The 23,932-nt window shown below is 50.8% G+C and overlaps 1 protein-coding gene, 1 long non-coding RNA gene and 1 other non-coding gene across 11 annotated transcripts in view; 1 reads left to right on the top strand and 2 right to left on the bottom strand.

Annotated features, from left to right (window-relative positions):
• Positions 1–20,635, top strand: part of TTC39A (tetratricopeptide repeat domain 39A) — a 43,301-nt gene extending 22,666 nt beyond the window's left edge. For 4 of the 9 annotated variants that reach the window (XM_021673300.2, XM_064372330.1, XM_064372332.1 and 1 more), the window contains 12 exons: positions 1,767–1,866; positions 2,612–2,677; positions 4,559–4,667; positions 5,198–5,265; positions 5,346–5,405; positions 6,018–6,179; positions 11,116–11,207; positions 12,752–12,872; positions 17,278–17,389; positions 17,784–17,898; positions 18,944–19,060; positions 19,622–20,635. In XM_021673300.2, the coding sequence (XP_021528975.1) occupies positions 1,767–1,866; positions 2,612–2,677; positions 4,559–4,667; positions 5,198–5,265; positions 5,346–5,405; positions 6,018–6,179; positions 11,116–11,207; positions 12,752–12,872; positions 17,278–17,389; positions 17,784–17,898; positions 18,944–19,060; positions 19,622–19,745 (1,246 nt within the window). In that variant the 3' untranslated portion in view covers positions 19,746–20,635. The other 5 variants (XM_012434753.3, XM_012434758.3, XM_012434755.2 and 2 more) reach the window with 5 other exon arrangements.
• On the bottom strand, positions 6,530–12,142 carry LOC105705105 (uncharacterized). The gene is made up of 2 exons (XR_001104601.1): positions 11,770–12,142; positions 6,530–6,881 (listed from the first exon to the last, which is right to left on the bottom strand). It is a non-coding gene; the product is annotated as an uncharacterized LOC105705105 (long non-coding RNA).
• An 878-nt stretch (positions 20,636–21,513) lies between the features above and the next one.
• On the bottom strand, positions 21,514–21,586 carry LOC135273491 (small nucleolar RNA SNORD36). Its single transcript, XR_010341281.1, has one exon. It is a non-coding gene; the product is annotated as a small nucleolar RNA SNORD36 (small nucleolar RNA).
• Between the last annotated feature and the right edge of the window lie 2,346 nt (positions 21,587–23,932).

Genomic DNA, 23,932 nt, shown 5'->3' with positions numbered 1-23,932 from the left:
CTGGTCTTGAACTCCCGCCCTCAGGTGATCCTCCTGCCTTGGCCTCCAAAGTGTTTGGATTACAGGCGTGAGCCACCACGCCCGGCCAAAACTTATTTCTTTCAAAAGTTTATTTGAGGCCAGGCATGGTGGCTCAAGTGTGTAATCTCAGCACTTTGGGAGGCCAAGGCTAGCGGATCACTTGAGGTCAGGAGTTCGAGACCAGCCTGGCCAACATGGTGAAACCGTCTCTACCAAAATGCAAAAATTAGCTGGGCATGGTGGCACATGCCTGTAATCCCAGCTACTCAGGAGGCTGAGGCAGGAGAATTGCTTGAACCCAGGAGGCAGAGGTTGCATTGAGCCCAGATTGCATTCCAGCCTGGGTGACAGAGTAAGATTTCGTCTCAAAAAAAAAAAAAAAAAAAAAAAAAATAGGAAAGTTGATTTGAGACTATCATCTTTATCCTCCCCATCAAATGTGGCTGCTTCCCTGCAGGGATATCATGAGCTTGTTACAAGATATTCCTAGGGTATAATGTACCATATAGCATGTGGACATCATGTTACCTTGGGGCCCCATGCTAGAATTTTTCAAGAAAAACCAGACAAGGGCTCTGGCCCCTTCAGTCTCCCTACCAGCTGCCAGAATGATGCTGCCAAAACACACACCTTGTCAGGTCACCTCTTGCCAACTCCCAAGGCTCCTCTTGCTCTTAGAAAGAAGTCCTGAGTCATTGCTGAGTCCTTCCTGGGAGCTCACCCCTGCCCTTGCCACATCTCCCACCTCACTCTGCTTTAGGCCCCTGGGCCTTCCCCTAGTTCTTCAAATATGCCAAGGTCATTCCTACCTCAGGACCTTTGGACATGCTATTCTCTCTGTCAGAAACACTTTCTGTACTGGGCTTTCTGTACCAGATTTCAGTTCAAATGTCACCTCCTCGGGGAAGCCTTCCCTATTCCCAGACGAAGTCAGGCCCAAGGATTCTCCTTGGAGCCTCTTATCACCTTCATAGTGACTCAGTGGGGATGCGGGGGGGTTTCTGTCACTTAAAGTGGGAATGCTGTGGGGCCAATGGCTTGGTGACTCTGGTCCCTGCTGTTTTCCAGTGCCTGGCACCAGAGAAGTCTCAAGCTTGCTAATTGAAAGCCCTCAAAATGCTATCAGCCCAGGAAGGAGGCAGACGCATCATTAAAGCCTCTGTCCTGCCCCAAGTGGCTTTGCTGGGAGCTCTGTGCAGTTGATAACCAGGAGAAAGAGAGTTGAGTTTCAACCAGGGGACACCAGGAAGGCTTCCTAAAGGAGGAGGTGTTTGGGTTAGCCCAGTGGTTTTCATATAGGAGTGACTTACCCCCATGAGACATTTGGCAGTGTCTGGAGACATTCTGATTGTCCAGCTGAGGAGAGGATGCTACTGGCATCTGGTGGTCAGAGGCCAGGGATGCTGCTAAACATCCTACGATACACAGGACAGCTCCCCTGCGGCCCCTCCCAGCAAAGAACATGTCAGCAGTGCGGAGGCTGAGAAAGCCTGTTCTAGACAGGACGTGGAGTATGAACAAATGCCCAGAAGTTGGCCATGCAGAGTGCACCAGGGCCATTATGGCTGAAATCAGGGGTGAGGAGTGTTATAATGGTGGAGGAGATGGGGTGCGAAATTCCTCAAATATCAGCTCTCGGGATCACCAGAACTGTATGAATCCACCACCAGGGAGTTTACCTCAGGCCTAGCCCCTACCCCCCACCCCCAGCAGTGGCTGAAACAGGACTTGGCCTCTCTCTGCAGGGAGCTGGACAGCCTTGTCCAGTCTTCACAATACTGCAAAGGTGAGAACCACCGGCACTTTGAAGGAGGAGTGAAGCTGGGTGTGGGGGCCTTTAACCTGGTGAGTGGGAGTGCCCCTCCCCCATTTCCACAGCGCCTGGCTCAAGCTGTCTCCCCTTCTGTCCCTGACTCAGGTGTGGTCAATGCCTACTGCCCCTGTGCCTGGCTGTGTGTCAGGCACTGGGATCCAGAGGTGATCAGACGTGTGGCCAGCCTTCAGGGGCTCACAGCCAGGGTGGGGGTGGTGTGGGCACTGGAGCCAGCTCCAGAGAGTCCATCGGTCCATGTCTTCCCAAGTCAGGCCAGTAGCTTGAAATCCACCCTAGTGGAGCCTTTGCAGCACCTGACCTTGGCACACACAATAAATCAGGGCTTTCTTTGCCCTGGAGAGCTGCTGGTTAAACATTTACCAGTGGCAGGGAAAGAGACAGTCCTGAAACCAGCTGATGACTTAGAGGGGCCAGAGAACTAAGTCTTCCCCCTGGAAGTGGGGGAAGGTTTCCCACGGGAGGGGGTGAGCATCTGTGCTGGCTCCTGAGGGATCCCTAGGAGTTTCCCAGCTGGGAAGGGGCTTCCAGCCAGAGGGAGCAGGAAGACTGGGAAGACTGTGTCAGATCAAGGGAGGAGGAGCTTCCCAGGGAAGATTTAGCCTCAGGGCCCTAGGTGGCCAGGAGACTTTCCAAAGGTGGGGGGTGGCCCTCTCCCCTCCAGGTAAAGTCTGTTAAAGAGCAAGCCTTGGGACAGTGGGGGTGGCCCCTGCCTCCTCTGGGGTACTTTCACATGCTTGACTGCCTCCTTTCTTGCAGACACTGTCCATGCTTCCTACTAGGATCCTGAGGCTGCTGGAGTTTGTGGGGTTTTCAGGAAACAAGGTAACCACCTGCCTTCTAGCACCCCTGACCTGCTCAGCCCCAGAAGTGGGGCTGGACTGGACAGGGTGGGGCTGACAGGCTGCAGGGCCTAGGTGTCCATCCTGGCTCATCCCCTCTCATTGTGTGGCCCTGGACAAAGCCCGGAACTCCCTGGGCCTCAGTCTTCTCTTTGGGCGAATGGGGCTGGTGATCCCTACCTCGCCCTCCCAGGGTGCAGAGGCTCTGGGTGGGGATGGGTGTGAAGGGCAGCTCCATGCAGTGACCCAGGGTCACACATTCTCTGAGCCTGACAGGTGTCAGGGGCTGGTCCCTCTCCCCTCAGATACTGCCTCACTTCAAAACTTTGAGCAAGTCCTTCCTCCAAGAACAATTTTTTCTGGTGCTACCACTTGATCCAGCAGATGTCTGAGGGAAGCCCTACTGGGCATCAAACCTTGAGGAGGAACCAGAGAACTCAAGCACCCAGAGGCTTTACTGAGGGCAAGAACCTGAGTACCAGCCCCGGGTTGAAGGCAGCAGATCAGGGAGGGCTTCCTGGTGGAGGAGGCCTGGTGTGGTAGAAGGAGCACTGGCCTGGAATTTAGGAGCTCTGGGCCAGTCTAGCCTCATCCCCTGTTCTCTGTGACTCTGAGCAAGTCCCTCCTTCCTCTGAGCATCTTTATAGTAAAATAAGGACATTTTTATGGACCAGATAAATGTTTCTCAGACATGCACTGGCCCTTCCTGATATTTGCCACACCCACAGACCTCTCTATTATAATTTATATATTTTCTCAAGTGACTCACAACTTTTACTGAACTTGATTTAAAGGAAACATCTCTATAGAAACCTCCATATTCTTTGGCATGATAAGAACATAATCACAAAAATAAATTCCATGAGGGCCCAGCCGTCTTTTGCGGGCCCAGCTACTGTGTGGCAGGCCCGGGCTCAGCCAGGGCTGCCTCTTTCTGAGAAAGGGGGCTTAGGGTGAGAGAGTCTGCACCCCACGAGCAAAGGACTGGGCTTTCTCCTGGGCACCATCAAAGGATAGAAAGAGAACTGAGAAGGGAAAACCTTCACTGTGACTCAGTGTTTCCTGGCGCCTGCCTGTGGAGCCCTAAAATCTTAGCTGCCATCTGCTGCCCGAGCCTTGGAAAAGATTGTCTAGAGGCTGTGAAGGTCACTTTCAGTTTTCCTCCTTAAGAGAGCCTGTGGGTCATGAGTAGGATTTCAGGATGGTGAAGGGAGGGTCCAGAGGTGAGGCAGTATGGCCTGGCCAGGCGGGTTGGGGGATCTGCTGTGCCAGCCTGGGCTTCATCTTTATCTCAAAGGCAGGGGAACCACAGAGGGTTGGACGCAGGAGTGATGCAGGTGAGATTTGTGTTTTAGAAAGAGCAAGAATGCTCTGGAGGACAGACAGAGGGGTAGAGACTGCAGGCAAGGAAACAAGGCGGGGTCTGCCCCAGCCCCTCCCCAGCCAGGCTCTGGAGGCTTCTCCCACAGGAAGCTTTCCCATGGCCCCACCTGAGCCCATGGCTGGGATCATCTGCCTTCCTGTCTCCTGCTCCTAACCAGACCTGGGCTGCTTGGGCCCTCAGCACCCATTGCAGGGCACCCATGACTACAGGGAGGGTGGGGAAGAGGCTGTGGAGAAGGCAGGGGACACCTGAGACCCGTCAAGCCTTTGTCCTGGCCTTGGCAGCCGTAGCCCCTTTCCCCAGGAACGCACTGGGGCACTGAGGGGGCAGCCCCTTACTCAGGGGCACACAGCTGACCCGACCTCCAGGGTTCCAGTGCTCTCCCGCCCCTGTGCTGGCAGCATTGTCCTCACAGCTGGCCAACCACCTCCCAGCCCTCTGCCCTCTCTGGGAGCCTCACCCACCCTCCTGTCCCCCCAGGACTACGGGCTGCTGCAGCTGGAGGAGGGTGCGTCGGGCCACAGCTTCCGCGCTGTGCTGTGTGTCATGCTCCTGCTGTGCTACCACACCTTCCTCACCTTCGTGCTCGGTAGGCACTCCTGCACAGGGGGCCCTGGGGCCCTGGGGTTTAGTCGTCTCCAAGGGCAAAGAGGCAGGAGAGTGAGGGGCTGCAGAGCCTGCTCACACCCCTGGGGCTAGAGATAGGGGTGCTGAAACCAGAAACACAGAGCCACATCAACTGTCCCGGGGACTGGCCTGCTGACGCCCACTGCCTCACAGTGTGACGGGGTTCCAGCCTCAGTTTTCTCATCTGTGAAATGGGGGTGGTTGTGCCCTCCTTGTGGAGGGTGTGAAGATGCAGTGTACAGCGTCTCATGGTTCTGGTCATAGCCTTGGTGGGCGCGGGCTCCTGGTTATTGAGCTCTGTGAAGTGCTGGGGGCAATATCTGCACTGCCTTACTTAACCCTCACGTCACCCTAGGGACAGGGAAATTATCATCCCCATTTCACAGAGGGAAACGGGGAGACCCCGGGAAGCCCCTGCTGGGTTGCTGGCAGGATGACAAGAGCCAGGGGTGGTAACACATTCTGTGTCTCCCCCACCACCACCACCTCCAGGTACCGGGAACGTCAACATAGAGGAGGCTGAGAAGCTTTTGAAGCCCTACCTGAACCGGTACCCTAAGGTGAGCCCCACGTGCTGCCCGGTACCTCCAGCCCACAAACGCACACAGATGCACACAGACCCACATGTGTGTCATTGCAGGGCGCCATCTTCCTGTTCTTTTCAGGGCGGATTGAAGTCATTAAAGGCAACATTGACGCAGTGAGTGATGGGGGTCCAGGCCGGGGCTAGGCATCCCTTGGGGTCTTCCAGGCCAGCAGTAAGTCAGGCACACATGACATAGTCAGGGACAGGACAGACTGAAAGGGGATCCCCAAGAGTGAACCAACCAGAGAGCAGGGGCGGGAGAGGCCCTTCTGACAGAGCAGCCTGGGAAGACGTGAGGGAGAAGGAGGCATTTGTGGTGAGGGAGATAGAGGACTGCAGCATTCCCGTGGAGGGAAGCGCTGGAGGGAGGCTGGGGTAGAAAGGCCATGTGTTCAGGGCATGGTGATTAGGCTGGAGTCTACTGTCTCCCCTCCATTACAGCTCTGTCCTGCTCTTTTATTTTGTTACTAAAAACCAGAGTTCCAGGCAGGGGCTGTATTTGGGCCCAAGGTCATATAAGACTTAGGAGGTAGAACCAGGACTAGAGGCCAGATCTCCTGGCTCCCCAGCCCCTGCCTGTGCCTAGCACAGGGCTGGACCACCATGCCCTGGAGGAGGCCCAGTTGGCTGTGGTGGCTGTGACGTTGGGAGGTGTGGAGGATGCAGAGGGCAGGGCGGAGTGGGGCTGGGTGGTCACCCATCAGGCTGACCAGCAGGTGCCCGCAGGCCATCCGGCGTTTCGAGGAGTGCTGTGAGGCCCAGCAGCACTGGAAGCAGTTCCACCACATGTGCTACTGGGAGCTGATGTGGTGCTTCACCTACAAGGGCCAGTGGAAGATGTCCTACTTCTACGCCGACCTGCTCAGCAAGGAGAACTGCTGGTCCAAGGTGGGCTGATGCCACGTGTTAGGGGCGTTGGGTGACCAAGGCTGACCGGGCGCCTCCGGACCACGGGCCAAATCCCTGACTGAACACAGATGTCTCAGCTGGAATCTAAGTATAACCATAAATTCTAATACGACTCAGGGTTGGAAGGAACTAAAGACCACAAGAGAAACTTCTGAACCACAATGTGTTAGTTGAGATTTCTAGTCACACAGGACAGAAACATGGCTCCCTCTGTCCGACGGAACTGTCTCTATGGTAGAAATGTTCTACTTCTGCACTGCCCAGATATGGTAGTCACCAGCCACATGTACACACTGAGCACGTGAAATGTGCAATTGAGAAACTGAATGTTTTAAGTTTTATTTAATTTTAATCAATTAAATGTTAAATTTAAATATCCATGTGGGGCTTGTGGCCACCATATTGGACTATGCAGGTCTAAAACACAAAAGGCTCATATTACTGAAAATTCTTGGCACATCCGACTTCAGGTAGGGCTGGATCCAGGAAATCAAATTATGTCATCTGGCTTGGTCTTTCCATCTGTTGCTATGCTCTCTTCTATGACATCTTTGCAGGAAGGTTCTCTCCATGTGACAGGCAAGGTGGCCATGGGCTGCTTCTACTCACATCCTCCCCTTGGTTTCAACCAGAGTCCCACAGTTGAGCCTCACTGGTCTGACTTAAATCACATGTCAATGCCTGGAACAGAGGGGTGGGAAGATTCCTCATGGGCTGAGAGTAGGAGAGGGGTGGTTTCACAGAAGGAAATGTACCCAGAAATAGTTGGGGGAGGGGATTAACGAGATACCATGTAGGCAAAACAAAACCAAACAGATGCCCGCCCACCAAAGATGAAATTTACCAATGTAAGTATTGAAATAACTATTAGCTTGTGTCATCATAGTAATAATAGTGTGAAATTGGAACCAAGAGTCTTAGAACCATCTAGCTCAGCAAGCGTCTAATCCATTATTTGTAAATACACAACACATGTGTCTTCATGGCTTCATCCCCCATAGCAGACATTGCTAATCAATCCTCTGCCATGAGCCTGGCTGTGACCTTAGATGCCTTCCCTGCAAAGCTCTAGGCAGCCATTAGAACGGACCCACACTGGCACCTGTTAGGAGACCTGTCATTTGCATCTGGTCCCTCCCCCTCCTCTACATGAAGGTCTCTTTTCAGTAGCCCTGCCTGGGGACAACCTGAAGGAGAATTCTCTGGGTTTGGGGTAAGTGGGGCTGAGGGAGGGAGCAGGCTTCTACTGAGTTCTCACTGTGTGTCTGGCACCTGTCATGTCCTCCACACCACACCCAGTGAGGAGCAGTTATCTGCACTGGGCACATGAGGGCCACTGAGGCTAAGAGAGGACTGTGACATTCCCGCCGATGTGGCTGTTGGTGACAGACACTGGATTTGAGGACAGTCCTGTGTGACTCAGAGGCCTCTGCTTCTCCATTGCTCCTGGAGTCCTCCTGAGGAGGCGGGGCCCGCCCTCAGCCCACCCTGCTGTTGGCGCTTCCTCAGGCCCAGCTTCCATGGCCTCTGCATCCCCTCTATCACCTCCCATTCCCAACAAGAACAAAGCCTCAGGGAACCTTTTTTCTTTTTTTAGAGACAGGGTCTTGCTATGTTGGTCAGGCTGGTCTTGAACTCCTGGGCCCAAGCAATCTTCCCACCTCTGCCTCCTGAAGTGCTGGGATTCTGGTCGTTGGGAAACCTTTTTTAACTGAAAGTGACTCTCAAAGTCTTCCTGTAGAGTGAGGTTGGGCAGCTGGGTCTAACTTCATGGGGAGGGGGAGACCTGGAGGGGGCACACAGCTGCTGTGAGGAACAGAAGGCAGGCCAGGGCACTCAGCTGTCAGGAAGTCTGGCTCAGTCCCCCGCCTGCTGTGTGACTTTGGGGTGGCCAGTCCTGCTCTCTCTGCAACACTCTGCTAACAAGGACTTCCTGTGAAAAGTTGGGGTTGTAACACTCTGAGTTCTGGGGCCCCACGCATTCGTAATCTTCAGAACTTAGCCACCACAGAGTCCACCAACTTCCAGTCCTGGGGCCTGGGCCTCTGGCCATTGCCATAGGCACCACCATCTCTGCGCAGCATCCCTCTCTGCTGGGATCCTCCGAGGTCAGCCCTGTGGAGGCCTTTGCGTTTCCCCCACTGCTGGCAGCCTGGAGGCTGAGATGGCCGGAAACAAGGCGGTGACAGTGGTGTGCTCAGGGCTGGGGTGGGGAAACCCCAAGGAGCTAAAGGCAGCCCTGGGCAACCCAAGAGGACAGGAAGGCTTCTGAGGAGAGACCTCTGTGGTGGCTCAAGGAGAGGAAGGACTTAGGGAGGCAGAGTGGAGGAAGTAAGAGGACACCCCAAGCCGAGAGGGCGGCAACCCCTCAGAAGCCAGGGCACTGAGGAGGGGCTCTGTGCCCCGGGGTTAAGTTTGCACAGCAGGAGAGCAGGGGGCCTGGATCAGGGAGACAGCTGCTCTTTTCCCCCAGCGTGGCCCCCGTACATCCCTGGAGAGCTACGACTCCAAGTCACAGCCTCCATCCTAACCCTGCTGCTGTGGTGAGGGTGAGCCGTCTGTTGTGGGGAAGGCTCTTGCAGGAATGAGCCTGGTGGAGAAGGGACAATGGCGTCCCAGGCCGAGGAACAGCACAGGCAGAGGCCTGGGGTGAGTTTAAGGAGTGTAGGGGAGGAAATGGCAGAAGATGAACCAGAAAAAGAAAGTTTAGGGCATGTCCTGGAGGACGTGGGTGGCTGTTTGGGCTTTATCTAGCAGTGGGGGAGCCCTGGCAGGCTTGTGGCTTAGATGGGTACTTTAGAAAGCCCACTAGCAGCTGCTTTGGGCTTTTAGCCCACCCCCACTTGCCAGGCCCTGTCCTAGGCCAGGAAATACAAAAGTGAGCAGGAAAAGACTCCCTCTCAAGGCTCACGTCCTAGTGGGGAGAGACAACAACCACACAGATGTGCAGTATAACATGCTGCCAGTTCCAGTAAGTCCAGTGAAGAACAAGTGGGGCCGGGTGCAGGGAGTGAGGGGGGCGGGCTCTGTTGTAAGGGGAGGTCGGGGGAGGCGTGTCTCAGAGGACAGCAGAATGGAGCTCAGGAGCAGCACTTTGCAGTCACAAGGCAGGCCGTTGGGTCAGAGGGAGCTATGCAGAGCAGGAGTGTGTTTGCTGTGTCCTGGGACAGCCCTGAGGCCGTGGCATGGCTGGAGTGCTGCAGGTGCTGGAGAAACAGTAGATGTCTCCTGAGTGTGACGGGATATAAACAGATTTCCAGAAGGGACTGACATGATCTGACTTAAAAAGGTTAGAGTGGTGTCGGTGTTCGAAACGGCCTATGGGGGACAGGAGTGAGAGGTGGGAGACAGGAGACAGTGTGCACCAGGACAGCAGAAAGACATCCGGGTAGCCTGGAACAGGGAGACGGTGTAGAGTTGGTGGCAGTGCGATGAGAGCCGTAGGGCAAGGCCAGCGGGATCCAAGAGTGAGACTGGAGGTAAAGTCACTGGGACTTAGTGCCTCCATGTCAGGGGCAGGGGAGAGGAAGAGGAGGGGCGACTCTGGAGGTAAAAGATGGGACCGGGGCTGGGTGCCGTGGCTCTGCCTGTAATCCCAGCACTGTGGGAGTCTGAGGAAGGTGGATAGCTTGAGGTCCAGGAGTTCGAGACCAGCCTGGCCAACATAGTGAAACCCCTTCTCTACTAAAAAACACAAAAATTAGCCTGGTGTGGTGGTGCACGCCTGTAGTCCCAGCTACTCAGGAAGCTGAGGCACAAGAATCTCTTGAACCCGGGAGGCGGAAGTTGCAGTGAGCCGAGATTGTGCCACTGCACTCCAGCCTGGGCGACAGAGCAAGACCGTCTCAAAAAAAAAAAAAAAAAAAAAAAAGATGGGACAGGGAACAGGTTCCAGGGAGGGAGACTCCTTCCGCCGTGAAAGGCGGAAGGATCAGCTTTGCCTCACGGAGTAAAGGGCGGACCGAGGTCCCGGCATGGGTGGGGCTGCCAGGTGGAGGCCGCTTTCCGCCTGCCTAGGCTGGACACCCGGATGTTCCGCGCCCTTTCCTCCTCCACCCTTTCTTTCTTAGCCAGGAGGCAGGAGCTGTGGTTCGGGGCTTGGCCGCTGGATGGCAGCACAGAGCCAGGCTCCTGTCTCGGGACTTCTGGGGGGCGTGGCCTGCAGGGAGGACTCGGGGTCGAGTAGGGGGTCTCTTGCAGGACCACGGTTTCCCCGTCAGGGCTGGCTGTGCATCTAGTGGCCAAGGTCCTGGGGTCGACTCCCAGTTCTGCCCCAGTAACTCTGGCCAGGGTCCCAGGAAGCAGAAGTGGGGTACAGACTCCTTTCTGGCATTGGCTTTGGGATCAAGCGAGGTGCTGGATGTAAAGTGCCTGGCACACCAGCGAGGCAGTTCTACCAGGGTGGCCCGAGCTGAGCCGGCCCCAGACCCTGCTCACGGTTCTGGTTCAGGCCTCTTTTCACAGCCCGTGCTTCATCCTCCTGTTGACAATCCACATACATCCTGCTGCCTCCTGGCTTTGCTCAGGCTCTTCCCCGTGGCTGGAAGGCCCTTTCTCTGGCTTCAGGGAATTTCCCCATGGTCCTTCAGGGGCCCTCTCTGAAGCTGTTGCTTCCCGGAAGCCTCAAGTGCGCCCCTGTCCTTGTGTCTCTGCCTGTCCTGCCCATTACTAGCTGCATGGGTTCTTCTTGTCACTGCTTCAAGTGGAGAAGAGGGTGGCTGATTTGACATGGGTTGTCCTGGATTCAGGTCTTCAAGATGCTTCAGCTTCTCACCTCCATTTCTCCCCTGGGGCTTGGAGACAACTTGAACCCCTGTGCTGGGCCACTTGAGGTCCACCTGCGGATTCTAGCCAGGCTGGGGCTGGGGCTGGAGGGAGGGCTGCTCACACCTGGCTCTTGCTCTGTCTCAAACAGGCCACCTACATCTACATGAAGGCCGCCTACCTCAGCATGTTTGGGAAGGAGGACTACAAGCCGTTTGGGGACGACGAAGTGGAATTATTTAGGTGGGTCCCACCATCATGCTCCCACCGTGTAGGCCTCCGCTATGGGCAGACCACCAGGCCACCCTGAACTATGGGCAACGGGGAGGGGGGAGGCTCCCTGTCCCCACCCCAGGACCGCTCCACCTGCGTGTCCTCCCATCGCCACCCCATGCTGCTGCTGCTGCTGGTTGGAGCCCTCTGAATTTCTTCAGAGCCTTTCTTTCACAAAAGTGGTTTTGTCAACATCATCTCTCTCTGAGTCTCTTTCATCTGGGCAGTAGGACAGATGTGGCCACCAAGGTCCAGGGAGGGAAGGTCCTTCACTCTGCTGAGTTAACCTGAGACACTCAGAGAAGCACAGCTGAGAGCTGACAGTCAGAATCGAACAAACAGGAGTAAACCTAGCCTCTGCTTGTTCTTAGCTGTGTCACCTTGGACAACTTCAGCATCTGCAAAATGGGAATAACAACTTCCACCTCGCAGCACTGTTTTGCAAATCAACTAGATAATAAATGTAAAGAGCCTGGCAGAGAACTGGGAGCCTAGAAGCTGCCCACTAAGTGTTGGCTGTTTTCATTCTTACCTGTATCACCGTGTTTGCTTCCTGTGAAGCATCTTTAGAGCAGAGCTCAGCCTTGGCAGGTGAAGGATGGAGCTTAGCGCCTTCCACCAGTCGTGGTGAGGTTGACCCCAATTTGCAGACCTGGAAGTGGGTATAATATGAGCCTCCTACACTACTGGTGTCACAGTAGTAGGGCATTTATCACTTCCAGAGTGTCTGCTGCTACAGCAGACTCCATGTCCCCCTCTCAGATGACTCTTCCAGAGCACCCAGGAGGGCAGGTGTCATTACCTCCATTTTAGAGGTGAGGAATTTGAGGCTCGGAGAGGTTTTACAGTGAATAAGCAAAGAGTTTGTGGATGTGGGAACCTCACACCCACATCCAGCTGTTTCCTGAGCCTAAATGGCTCTGGCCTGAGGTTACAGCCACACCCAGTGACTGTGGCAGAAACAGGAGGGTGGGATGGAGCTGCGTGGGTGAGGCCCCAGATGTGGAGGTGTGCCTGGCTGCATACCACATTTTTCTCTGCCCTTGGAAATAGCTGAGAAGGCCAGAACTTGAGAGGCAAGAGTTAATTAAGGGTTTGAGCTGTTCAGTCTTGGGTAGGTCCCACTCTTTCTCTGGGTGTTGGTCTCTCCTGTGAAATTGGGATTAGACTTCTCTTGGGCCGTGCCCAGAAATGGGTCCTGGGAGTGGAGGAGACAACTAGGAGGCAGGGCCAGTACAGGGGTGTTTGGCACACTCTCACCTCTGCCAGCTGGCGGGGAGGAGCCCCTTGTCCAGCCATAGGAAGTGGCCAGGTCTTGGGGCAGGGTCTCTAAAATAAGACCATAGCTCTAGGCTGTTTCAGACCTAGAAGGCCCTTTGGAGTCCAACACTGTCATCATACAGATGGGGAAACTGAGGCCCAGAGAGGGGCCAAGCGTGGCTGGGTAGGCTGGAGACCCTCCACCCTTTCCTGCTCTTTCTCATCCTCTCCCACCCTCCCCATCTCTTTTGCAGAGCTGTGCCAGGCCTGAAGCTCAAGATTGCTGGGAAATCTCTACCCACAGAGAAGTTTGCCATCCGGAAGTCCCGGCGCTACCTCTCCTCCAACCCCATCTCGCTGCCAGTGCCTGCTCTGGTGGGTAGGAGGTCTGGACTGGTGCTGCCCTCCGGGTATAGGATTGTGGGGATTCGTTGAAAGCCACAGCCAGGGGGACGTGGATGAGGAGAAAGACCTTCATGCCTCAGGGGCCTGAGGAGGGTTTCACAATTCACCTGGGACCTGGCAGGAGGTGCTCAGATGAGTCTGGCCCAGCCCCTGCCCCTTAGAAAGTGATGGTCCACTGGGGCTGGGGGTGGAGAGACAGGCAGGCAGGCAGCCTGCAGATATCGAGAGGCAGAGAGGGCCGCCCTCCTAGACAGACAGCCCCATGTCCCTGCGCCCCGGGCAGAGCATCCCCCGGCTGCCTGTGTTCCCAGCCTGTCTGCTCCAGTCTTGTCGCAATGATTATAATTGTTTTCACCATCCCCCTCACTCGACCAACCTTTTCACATTATATGCAACTCTAAACTCACATAATAGCCTACATTGTTACCAAGCACTTGCTCTATTCAAGGCTGCCCACACCCATTGCCTATTGCCTCATTTGAGTCTCACATCACCCCTCTGAGTAGGCGCTGCTGGTGTCTCCATTTTATAGATGGGGGTAATAAGGCCTGATAAATCAGTAGGAAGATCAAATAACTTGCCAAGGTCACACAGCTGGTGAGTTGGAGTCAGAATTTGAACTCAGAGGTCTGGGCCCACAGCCCGTATTCTGAGCCATGGTTGTGATGCTAATTCTATGCATGATTTGAGCAGGTGTCAGATCAAGTTCCAGCTTGGTAAGAGTCCTTGATATTCAAGTAGTGAGGGAGCCGGAAAGGTAGAAGGAAGCCTGCTTGAGAGATCTTTTTCTGGTCCTGGCTGTACTGTTCATTAGCTGAGTAGCTTTAGGTCTGTTCCCTCTTCCCCTTATGTAAAATGAATATAATAATAGATTCCTTTCCCATTTCTTTCTTTCTTTTTTTTTTTTTTGAAACGGACTCTCACTCTATCACCCAGGCCTGAGTGCAGTGGCATGATCTTGGCTCACCACAACCTCCACCTCCCGGGTTAAGCAATTCTCCTGCTTCAGCCTCCTGAGTAGTAGCTGGGATTACAGGCACCCGCCACCATGCCCAGCTAATTTTTTTGTATTTTTTTTAGAGACGGGGTTTCTTCACGTTGGTCAGGCTGGTCTCAAACTCCTGACCTCAGGAGATCCACCCACCTCAGCCTCCCAAAGTGCTTGGATCACAGGCATGAGCCACCACACCAGCCTCCTTTCCCATTTCACAGAGCAGTGATGAACATCAACAAGGAAAATGTGTTAAACACTGTATAAATTGAAAAGGTTAATATTTATAGTTTGTTTTAGCACTTACAACCTGAGCATTTCTAAAGTTTAAAAATATTTTGTAGTTGGCCGGATGTGGTGGCTCACGCCTGTAATCCCAGCACTATGGGAGGCCGAGGCAGGTGGATCACGAGGTCAGGAGTTCAAGACCAGCCTGGCCAAGATGGTGAAACCCTGTCTCTACTAAAACTACAAAAATTAGCCTGGTGTGGTGGCAGGTGCCTGTAATCCCAGCTACTTGGGAGGCTGAGGCAGGAGAATCCTTTTAACCCGGGCAGCGGAGATTACAGTAAGCCAAGATCGCGCCACTGTACTCCAGCCAGGGCAACAGAGTGAGACTCCGTCCCCAAAAAAAAAAAAATTTGTAGTTTAAAATACACAGTAAAGCTATTACTATCAAATAGAGCAGGAGGATATTGTAGGAAGGGCCAGAGAAGCAACTATACCAAAAACTTAGGCGAGAATTTCCCAAACTGTAATCTGCAAAATACTGTTTATGCATTAAATGATTTCTGCAATTAAATACATTTGGGAAAGACTGGCCTGAACACAGTTTATATACTATAGACTTTCTTGGAGTCTTTATGTATTCATCTTAAAAGAAGCTTAAAGATATGGTTATTCTCTAATGTATTTGGCCACATAATCATTTTTGATTTGTATTTGTATTTATTTTGGGGGCAGGGGAGAATCCTTTTTTAAAATGAAACATTTGCTGGCCAGGTATAGTGGCTCATGCCTGTAATCCCAGAACTTTGGGAGGCTAAGGTAGATGGATCACTTGAGACCAGGAGTTCAAGACCAGCCTGGCCAATGTGGCAAAACTCCATCTTTACAAAAAATTCAAAAATGAGTGGGGCATGGTGTCATGTATCTGTAATCTCAGCTCCTTGGGAGGCTGAGGTAGGAGGATTGCTTGAGCCCAGGAGGTCAAGGCTGCAGTGAGCTGTGACAGTGCCACTGTGCTCCAGCCTGGGTGACAAAGTGAGATCAAAATGAAATAAAATGAAATGAAACATTTGCCATCTTGGGACCACAGAACAATTTGATAAATACTGGTCTAAACTGAAATTCCCTTCCTAGAACATAATAACAAGAACCACAACAATAATGTCTTTCTAGAACTTTCTGACTACAAAGTGTTTTCACATCCTTTACCTGGTTTAATAATTTAAGAAATGCTAAATACAGCGACTATGCATGAAAGTTTAATTTAGTATTCTTATTATTTTGTTTATTTTTAAATATTTATTTTAGAGGTGAGGTCTCACTCTATCATCCAGGCTGGAGTGCAATGGTGCTATCATAGCTCACCGCAGCCTCAAACTCCTGGGCTCAAAGGATCTTCTCATTTCAGCCTCCTGATTACAGGGTGTACCACCATGCTCAGCTACTATTTTTATTTTTTCGTAGAGACGGTATCTCACTGTGTTGCCCAAGCTGGTGTTGAACTCCTGGGCTTAAGAGATCCTCTCAATTCAGCCTCCCAAAGTGCTGGGATTGCAGGCATGAGCCACTGCGTTCAGCCTAATTTAGTATTCTAAGCTTCCTGGCAGTCGAGGCAAAAACAAACCAACAAAAAGGAACCAGTAGCCTGACAAAGACAAGGTGAAAAGAAAAGGAATTTTTTTTTTTCTTCTAGACAAGTCTCACTCTTGTCACCCAGCGTGGAACGCAGTGGGGTGATCATAGCTCACTGCAGCCTAGATTTCTTGGGCTCCAGCGATCCTCCCACCTCAGCCTCCCAAAGAACTGGGACCCCAGACTTGCACCACCATGCCTGGCTAATTTTTTTTTTTTTTTTGGTAGAGACAGGGTTTCACTATGTTGCCCAGACTGGTCTCAAACTCCTAAGCTCAAGTGATCATGATTCACCTGCCTCAGCCTCCCAAAGTGCTAGGGTTACAGGCATGAGCCACCATGCCTGGCCCCAAGATTTTGTGGGTTTTTTTTGGAGGGGGATGGAGTGTCTTTTTGTCACCTAGGCTGGAGTGCAGTGGTGCCATCTGGGCTCACTGCAACCTCTGCCTCCTGGATTCAAGCGATTCTCCTGTCTCAGCCTCCTGAGTAACTGGGATTACAGGTGTGTGCCACCACTCCTAGCTAATTTTTGTATTTATATTTATATTTATTTATTTATTTATTTTGAGATGGAGTTTCACTCTTGTTGCCCTGGCTGGAGTGCAATGGCGCGATCTGGGCTCACCACAAACTCCACCTCCCAGGTTCAAGCGATCCTCCTCTCTCAGCCTCCTGAGTAGCTGGGATTACATGCATGTGCCACCATGCTGGCTAATTTTGTATTTTTAGTAGAGATGGGGTTTCTTCATTTTGGTCAGGCTGGTCTTGAACTCCTGACCTCAAGTGATCCACCTGTCTTGGCCTCCCAAATAATTTTTGTATTTTTAGTAGAGATGGGGTTTCATCATGTTGGCCAGGCTGGTCTCGAACTCCTGACTTCATGTGATCTGCTCACCTTGGCCTCCCAAAGTGCTGGGATTACAGGTGTGAGCCACTGCACCTGGCCCCCTACATTTTTTTTTTAATTAAAAAAAAAGAATCTAAGAAAGAAAAAGGAATCAGATGTATTTTAAGAGTCTCATTATGGTAACTTAGTTCTAAAGGAAATGGAATGTGAATGTCATTATTTAGCCCGTTGCATTGGGAGAATAAGAGTAGGAGAGAAGGTGACACATCCTTAAATTCCGTTATCCTGAAGTGCGTGTGTGGAGTGTGGCCTAGTCCTCAAAGGACAGAAAGAGTTTGGCCTCAGAGAGTTTGGGAGAGAGAACATAATAGCACTCAGGGAGGGCATGAGCAGAAAAGTAGCTGGAAAACTCCAGCAGTTATGAGCAGCACAGTATGGACATTGGTCCATCTTACACCCTCACTGGGGTAAGGTGAGATCTCAGTAATAAATCAACGATAAGGCCCCCATAATCCCATCTGACCCACAGCTTCACAGTCTGACCAAGACCTGTCATCGAAGATTAGAGCTAGAAGGCCTTTAGTGGACCTCTGATCTGAACTGCCCATTTTGTAGATGGGAAAACTGAGGCCCCATTAGGGAAGAAACCTAGGACTGACTTGCCCTCTTGCCTTCAGGAAATGATGTACATCTGGAATGGCTACGCTGTGATTGGGAAGCAGCCGAAACTCACGGATGGGATACTTGAGATTATCACCAAGGCTGAAGAGATGCTGGAGAAAGGTCCAGGTAACTTCCCACAGGCCCTTGAGCCTCCCAGGCTAGGTCAGGTCTACAGCTGAAGGTTCCCTCTGCCAAAAATCTCCTTCCTCCTTTCCCTACCCTGGGAACTCTCCTTCATCTCTGTAGACTGAGCTCCTCCAAGCAGCTGTCCCTTGTCCCCCTGGTAGGGTCAAAGCCTCTAGGCTCCCATAGCCATGGGGCTTCCTTCAGTCCTGACCTCTCTGTATTGTCATTGTCAGTATCTGTCTTTCCTTCTCAGATGTGAGCCTCCCCTCCCCAGAACAGGGACCATGTCTGATTTACCTGCATCCCCTGGGCCTAGCACAGAGTAGGGGGCTCCGTAAGTAACTGCTGCAGAAATAAACAAGCCTGTCTTTTTCCCTCACATCCCTATTTTCAGAGAACGAGTACTCAGTGGATGACGAGTGCTTGGTGAAATTGTTGAAAGGCCTGTGTCTGAAATACCTAGGCCGTGTCCAGGAGGCCGAGGAGAATTTTAGAAGCATCTCTGCCAGGTAAATGCCTCTTCAGCTCCTCCTGCTGGGTCTGAGTCTCCTGGGTAGAATTTTCAAAGAGGTCTCCATCCTCATGCCCACTGCAGTGACTGACCCTAGCCAACCCCTACTCACTACACAGGTACTAGACTAGTGTCCACTCTGTGCCAGGACTTGTGCCGGGACTTGTACAGATAACTGAGACCTAGCCTCCCAGTGCCACCAAATTGCCTGACTACAGGAGCCCACCCATGTTGTTTCGAGTGAACAGTGTCCCCTGGAGTTTGTAATTCAGCGACTCTGTCCTTGCCCTCGGGGAGGGCAATGTGACAAATGGCAAGCTGTAGGCAACCCAACAAAGGTTTGTCAGGGCCATGCTAGAGGAAAGCACAGAGGACAGCAGGTGCCCCAAGGAGGGACCTAAACATAATGGGAGATACCAGGAAAGGCCTTCCAAGGCTGACGTTTAAAGTGGGAAGTTCGTCAGGCAGAGAAAGCAAGGGAGGACAGGTTCAAAGTGGAGTAGGTACAGCACGCACCAGTGCATGGACACAGGAAAGACGCCTGAGGCTGGGCTGATGGCAATGAGGTCTTTACCTGCCTGGGTGAAATCATAGAAAGGATTGAACATGAAATAAGGAGGGATAGACTGAGAAGGGCCTGGATGTTTTGTTCACAAGGCTAAATTGTATCCCAAAGAAGAGAGCCAGAAAGGGTACCAGGCAAGGAAGACTTTGGGTTTAAAAGGACATCTCCGGAGCAGCATGGAGGTCAGGTCAGAGGGAGCAGGTCAGAGACAGGAGACTTTCCAGTTTAATAAACCATTCATTCTGGAGAATGGGAGGTTGGGACTTAGGTGGCGGTGGACTAAGGACATGACAGGAGCCATAGGTTGTCAGGACCTGGAGCCCAGTGTACAGGATGGGAAGCCTTTGCCGTGGATCCCAGCCTTTCTAGGGCTTGAGAGTGGGAACCTCCCAGAATTGGACTTGAGGTTAGGAAATCCTCACATGCAGTTTGGGAAAGGCTCAGGAGGAGGAACTGAGCCATGTCCTCTGTTCTACAGTGAAAAGAAGATTAAATATGACCACTACTTGATCCCAAATGCCCTGCTGGAGCTGGCCCTGCTGTTTATGGAGCAAGGCAGAAATGAAGAGGCCATCAAACTCTTGGAATCTGCAAAGTAAGGCTTGGGTAACCTCGATCTGTCCTTTGCTCCCTCTGAACTCAGCTCAGAAGCTGGCTGGGGGCAGAGTTGCCCAGGCAGCAGTGAGTGAATTGCTAGCGAGGGCAGCCTGGCAGTCTAGAGGACGGACTGTGTCCCTCAGAATCCAGCTCTCACTGTCATAGGAAGGCATCTTTCTCAATGTATGAATGGGCAGTTAGACTCCCAGAGGCAGGAAGTAAGTTCCCAGGGTCACACCAGAAGCCAGCTGCAGCTGGCTGTGTGAAGACTCATACCTCCTGCCTTCCAGGGTCGGGGTCTATTCCCTAAAACCACCCCTTCAAGCTTATGAACCCAGGAGGACCAAGAGTGGTTCCAGTGGGCATGATACCAGGGGTAAGGGGCCACAAATCCTTCTGGTTAATTCTCCCATTGGGCAGGGCTCAACTCTCTCTGGACACAGACGGGAATTTCTCTACAATTCTTCCTTGGCTAGCGGGGCTCACACAGCTCAAACAGGAGAAAAAGCATCTCTGAGAGGAGGCAGCCTCATGTGTCTGATTCTCTGCTCAATTCCAGGCAAAACTACAAGAATTACTCCATGGAGTCGAGGACACATTTTCGAATCCAGGCAGCCACACTCCAAGCCAAGTCTTCCCTAGAGAACAGCTGCAGATCCATGGTCTCATCAGTGTCCTTGTAGCTTTGTGCAGCAGTTCCGGGCTGGAAGACAAACAGAGGCAGCTGGGCAGAGCTCCTGGAAACGTTTCAAAAGATCCCCTCCCCCTGCCCTGCCCTGCCCTGCCTTTGGGGTCCACTGGCACCCCAGTTGGATGGCATGACATGGGTATCTGTGCAGAAGCCAAGCTGGCATTTTCACCAGTGTGGCCAAGGGCAGAGCAGGTAGAGCCCTCTGCCTGCCCTATCACACATACGGGTACTTGCTTTTCACTGTGATGTTTAAGAGAATGTATGAACAGTTTACATTTTCCTTAGAAATATATGGATGGGATCACAGTTGGCTTTAAAAACCAACACCAACCAACCACCTGCAAGTCTTCGTTTTCACCCATTATGATCTGGAGGTAAATCTCTTTATATGATGCCAAAGGGCAAACTGCTTTTCAAATTCAGCAAGTTCTCAGCTTGTGTGACTGAAGGGCCTTCAGAGGACCTGAGAAATGCCTGGGAGAGGCTAAGCCTCACGTTTTAATGCTTCTGGGGCTGGGCATGAGGATGCACACAGACACCCTCTACCTTACTACTCACACTTCATTTCACTCCTTTTGTAAATTTCCAATTTAAAAATCAGCACATCTTTTTAGTGAGATAAAATCTGAGCTTTTCTGTAGAAAAACCAGTCTCCACCAGTAGGAAATACCAGGGCTTGATGGAAGAGCTGTGTGGCCTTTTCTGTGCCAAAGGCAGGAAGTTGAGGGGAAGGAGGAGGTTCTCAGAAGCCAGTCTGTATCTTTGCTGTATGTCAGACTGAAACCACTGGGACTAATTTATGAAACATAAAAGTCTTCTGTACTTCACTCCAGTAAGTCATTTACTTACTGACAGCAGTTTTCTTAGAACTGTTATTCTTGACCTGTTGTGTATGTATTAGATTCTTCAGTTAAGAGAAAAGAGATATTACAGTGATAAAATGTATGCCCTTAAGGGATCATGCAACACATATTTCAATAAAATATGTGTTGCTTGAATCCTTAGGCCAGGCAGAAAGTCTTGATCAGAAGCCACATGGCCTATGTATGTTTTATTTAGACCACACATGTTTTAAACTTTTTGAATAAGTTACCAGCATTCACAAATGGGGAGATTTCACAAATGAATCTGTTTCCTGGCCTGTAATTAAAAAAAAAAAAAAAATCTGGCAACACTAAGCCTCATTCCCACAAGGCAACAATCAGCCAGAACTAAGTCAAAGCTACTTTAAACACTTCTGTTACCTTTCTAAAAGCATCTGAATTTGCAATCTCTGGGACCGTTGAAGTGAGAACTCAGCTTCAATGACCAACACCAGGTTTTACCCTTCACTTTTTTTTTTTTGGAAGGAAAATTTGTATTATTTTAAAGAAAAAAAGTGTACATTTAACCCAGTTTAGTGTCAAGTTCTTTAGCCTTTGCCTTATCGAGCTTGGCGATGCGAGCCACAGACTTGGGACCCAGGACATTGCTTCCCCAGTGACGGCAGATCTCATCGTATCTGTTGTAATTGGTCCTGATAGCTTCCACCAGCTTAGCCAAAGTGCCTTCGTCTTCCAAGTTAACCTGTGTGAAGGCAACCAGCAGCACAGGTCTTCCTGTGGACTAGACGTCCCAGTCTTGCCTCCCCTTGATAATGCAGTAAGGGACACCCATTTTACGACACAGGGCAGGCAGGAAGACATCCAGCTGGAAGAAAGCATTAGCTGAAGAGTGTATTTTGACCAAAAGCAGTCAATTTCAAAGCTAGCTTGGTAGCAACTGCTCAGGGTTAAAAAGCTCATGGATTTGCACTTCAAGGTTGAATTCAGTAAGAGATTCACATCATTGTAATACCCTTCACTTTCTAATGTCAGCACATTTCAACCTAACCATTTCCCTGTAGGGAAAATCATGCACACAGTAAAAATATTCATCTGTGAATACGTTACTCCCCAAATGCATGAATGCAATTTCCACAAGAGAAGAACCAGTTAAATTTTCCAGTCTTACAGCATTGCTATATTTAAAAAACATGAGTATCTGCCAAGGGGCTCGGTTAATATATTAAGATCCAGTCGACCAGCCTCCTATGGGTGGTATTAAATGAAGTCACGGATTTTAGGCAAAATATATTCTCATTAGGAAAAACAAAACAAAGCAAAAAACCCTCATCCAAGATCATCTTTTGCAATGGGTATTGTCGGAGTAGAAACACTATGAAAAAAATATCATTTTGTTAGGACGAAACAAAATAATGTCCTCCATAGACAGCAATCCCTTTGCAAGCTATCTTTTCTCCAAAGCCTGGATGCTGGGAGACCAACCTGCTTCTAGGCCCCTGGACAGGACAGGGTGAGGGGATAAAGGGGAGCAGGTAGAGACAGGCTGCAGGAGGGCGGGCCTGCGTGGCTCCCACCTGCTGGAATGCTGCCTGCTGCTGTATTAAAGCAGCACTGGTCACAGGACCACACATACACTTTGGAAAAATGCAGTTTACAAAAAAACCTTTATCTCAACATTCATTTTTGGTGCTTTCATTTTAAAATTTTGTCAAGATGATTTCCTCGTCAACATTTGCTGTTGTTGATTTCTTGCTGGGCTTCATTAATTAATCCTATGTCACTTTTACCTCTGCTGCCTTGATAAGATAAATCAGTGGGTTTTGCCTCCTGTATCCCCGCTGCAAATTCTGAGATAATCTCTCAAAGAAAAATGTATGTGAAGGACAATGAAAACATCAGGTTTCTAACATCACCATATCCTTATGCAAAGGCCTTAGAAAGTGAAAATTCTGTCATAGGCTCTCAATGCCTTATTTGAGTAATTGTGGTCACTGGTTCTCTAATAGTGCAGACGTTCCCAGCACATCTGCCTTGGAGAGGCTGCTGATCAGGTAGAGAGTTTGAGCCTGGAAATAAGGAGACCTGAATTCTAGTCCTGACTTTGCGACTGATTTTCAGAGTACCCTTGGGAAAGTCACAGATCCTCTAAAAATTAGCAGTTTGGACTAGGTTAAGGCTCTTTCCTGCCCTCTACAGTTTGTTTATGGGTTTTCATTTGCAAAATAAGGCAACAGACACACCTCCCTACATTTCTGCCAAAGCCTTGCATCCCTAAGCAATTCAACCCGAAACAATAAAGTTCCTTAGGGGCTCTACAGTAGCCAGAACACCCAGAGAGCAAGTAATCCTCATTTAGAGACCATCTAAATCCTGTGCCTCACATTCGAATTCAGTTGTTAGGGATGTAGAACTGCGTAACATGATCTGAACAGGCCCTTGGCAACAGAAAGTCTACCTCAGCCTCTCACTGGTCAGAGGCCCTCAGACTGGCAGAGTGGCTTCTAGCAGTGTGCTGGGCCTCTGCTCTCCCATGGGTTGGCAGGTTGCCCTATTTCTTATCTCTTGAGCCAGAATGGGAGTGTTTCCATGACAGTTATCTTCATTCACAGCAGAAAGCCACGACCTGACATCAAAGCCAGGATCCTAAAAAGCCAACACCAACTCAATTTGGCTGAGGTCCAGGTGGGAGATTCCCAAGTGAAGAATGGCACCAAGAGGTTTTAAGAAAGCCCCAGTGCACTGAGTACTAGAACCATTCAGGGGAATCTAATCCAGACCCTTTCCTCTGGAGTTACTCCCAAGTTCGTTTCTTCTAAGACGATGGGAGTCAACAGTCTTTTCCACATTTGCTTCAAATTTAAAGCCTAACAGTGCCTTCTCAGTGTCTTTAGCATCATCACATTAATTCAGTAATAAATGAGAGGTGTCTGGATTCTGAAACCCAAGCAGCAAACCGGAACTTCTCATGCCTATTCTCAGATGCAGCCCTTCCAAGGTCAGAAAGTGCCTTTCTGCTTGGATTAGCACAGTTCCTTTCAATTCCAGTGCAAAGTTCATTACTGATCAATAGGCTAGGTCCACAAACAAGAAGCCTCATTTGGGGGCTTAAAAAAATCCATTTCTAAATGAGTAATCTATGGCTGCTTCCACTATGTAAAGTCAACCGTTAAGTGGCAACGTAAAAATAGAGCCCTTTGAGGAGACATAGAATTAACCATCGAAGGTCTCTATGGACTGTTAAAAGTTGACGTTTAAGTTTAATCAGAGACATCACAGCTATTGTCTCACAAATGACTAGATCAGTTTTTTTTTTTCCCTCCACATGAACACTTCAGAACATCAGACACCATATGCT

This window comes from Aotus nancymaae, unplaced genomic scaffold (genome assembly GCF_030222135.1).
Source record: "Aotus nancymaae isolate 86718 unplaced genomic scaffold, 86718_ANA_hifiasm-v0.15.2.pri h1tg000007l, whole genome shotgun sequence".
Taxonomy (NCBI): Eukaryota; Metazoa; Chordata; class Mammalia; order Primates; family Aotidae; genus Aotus; species Aotus nancymaae.
This window is presented reverse-complemented; position numbering and strand designations above follow the sequence as displayed.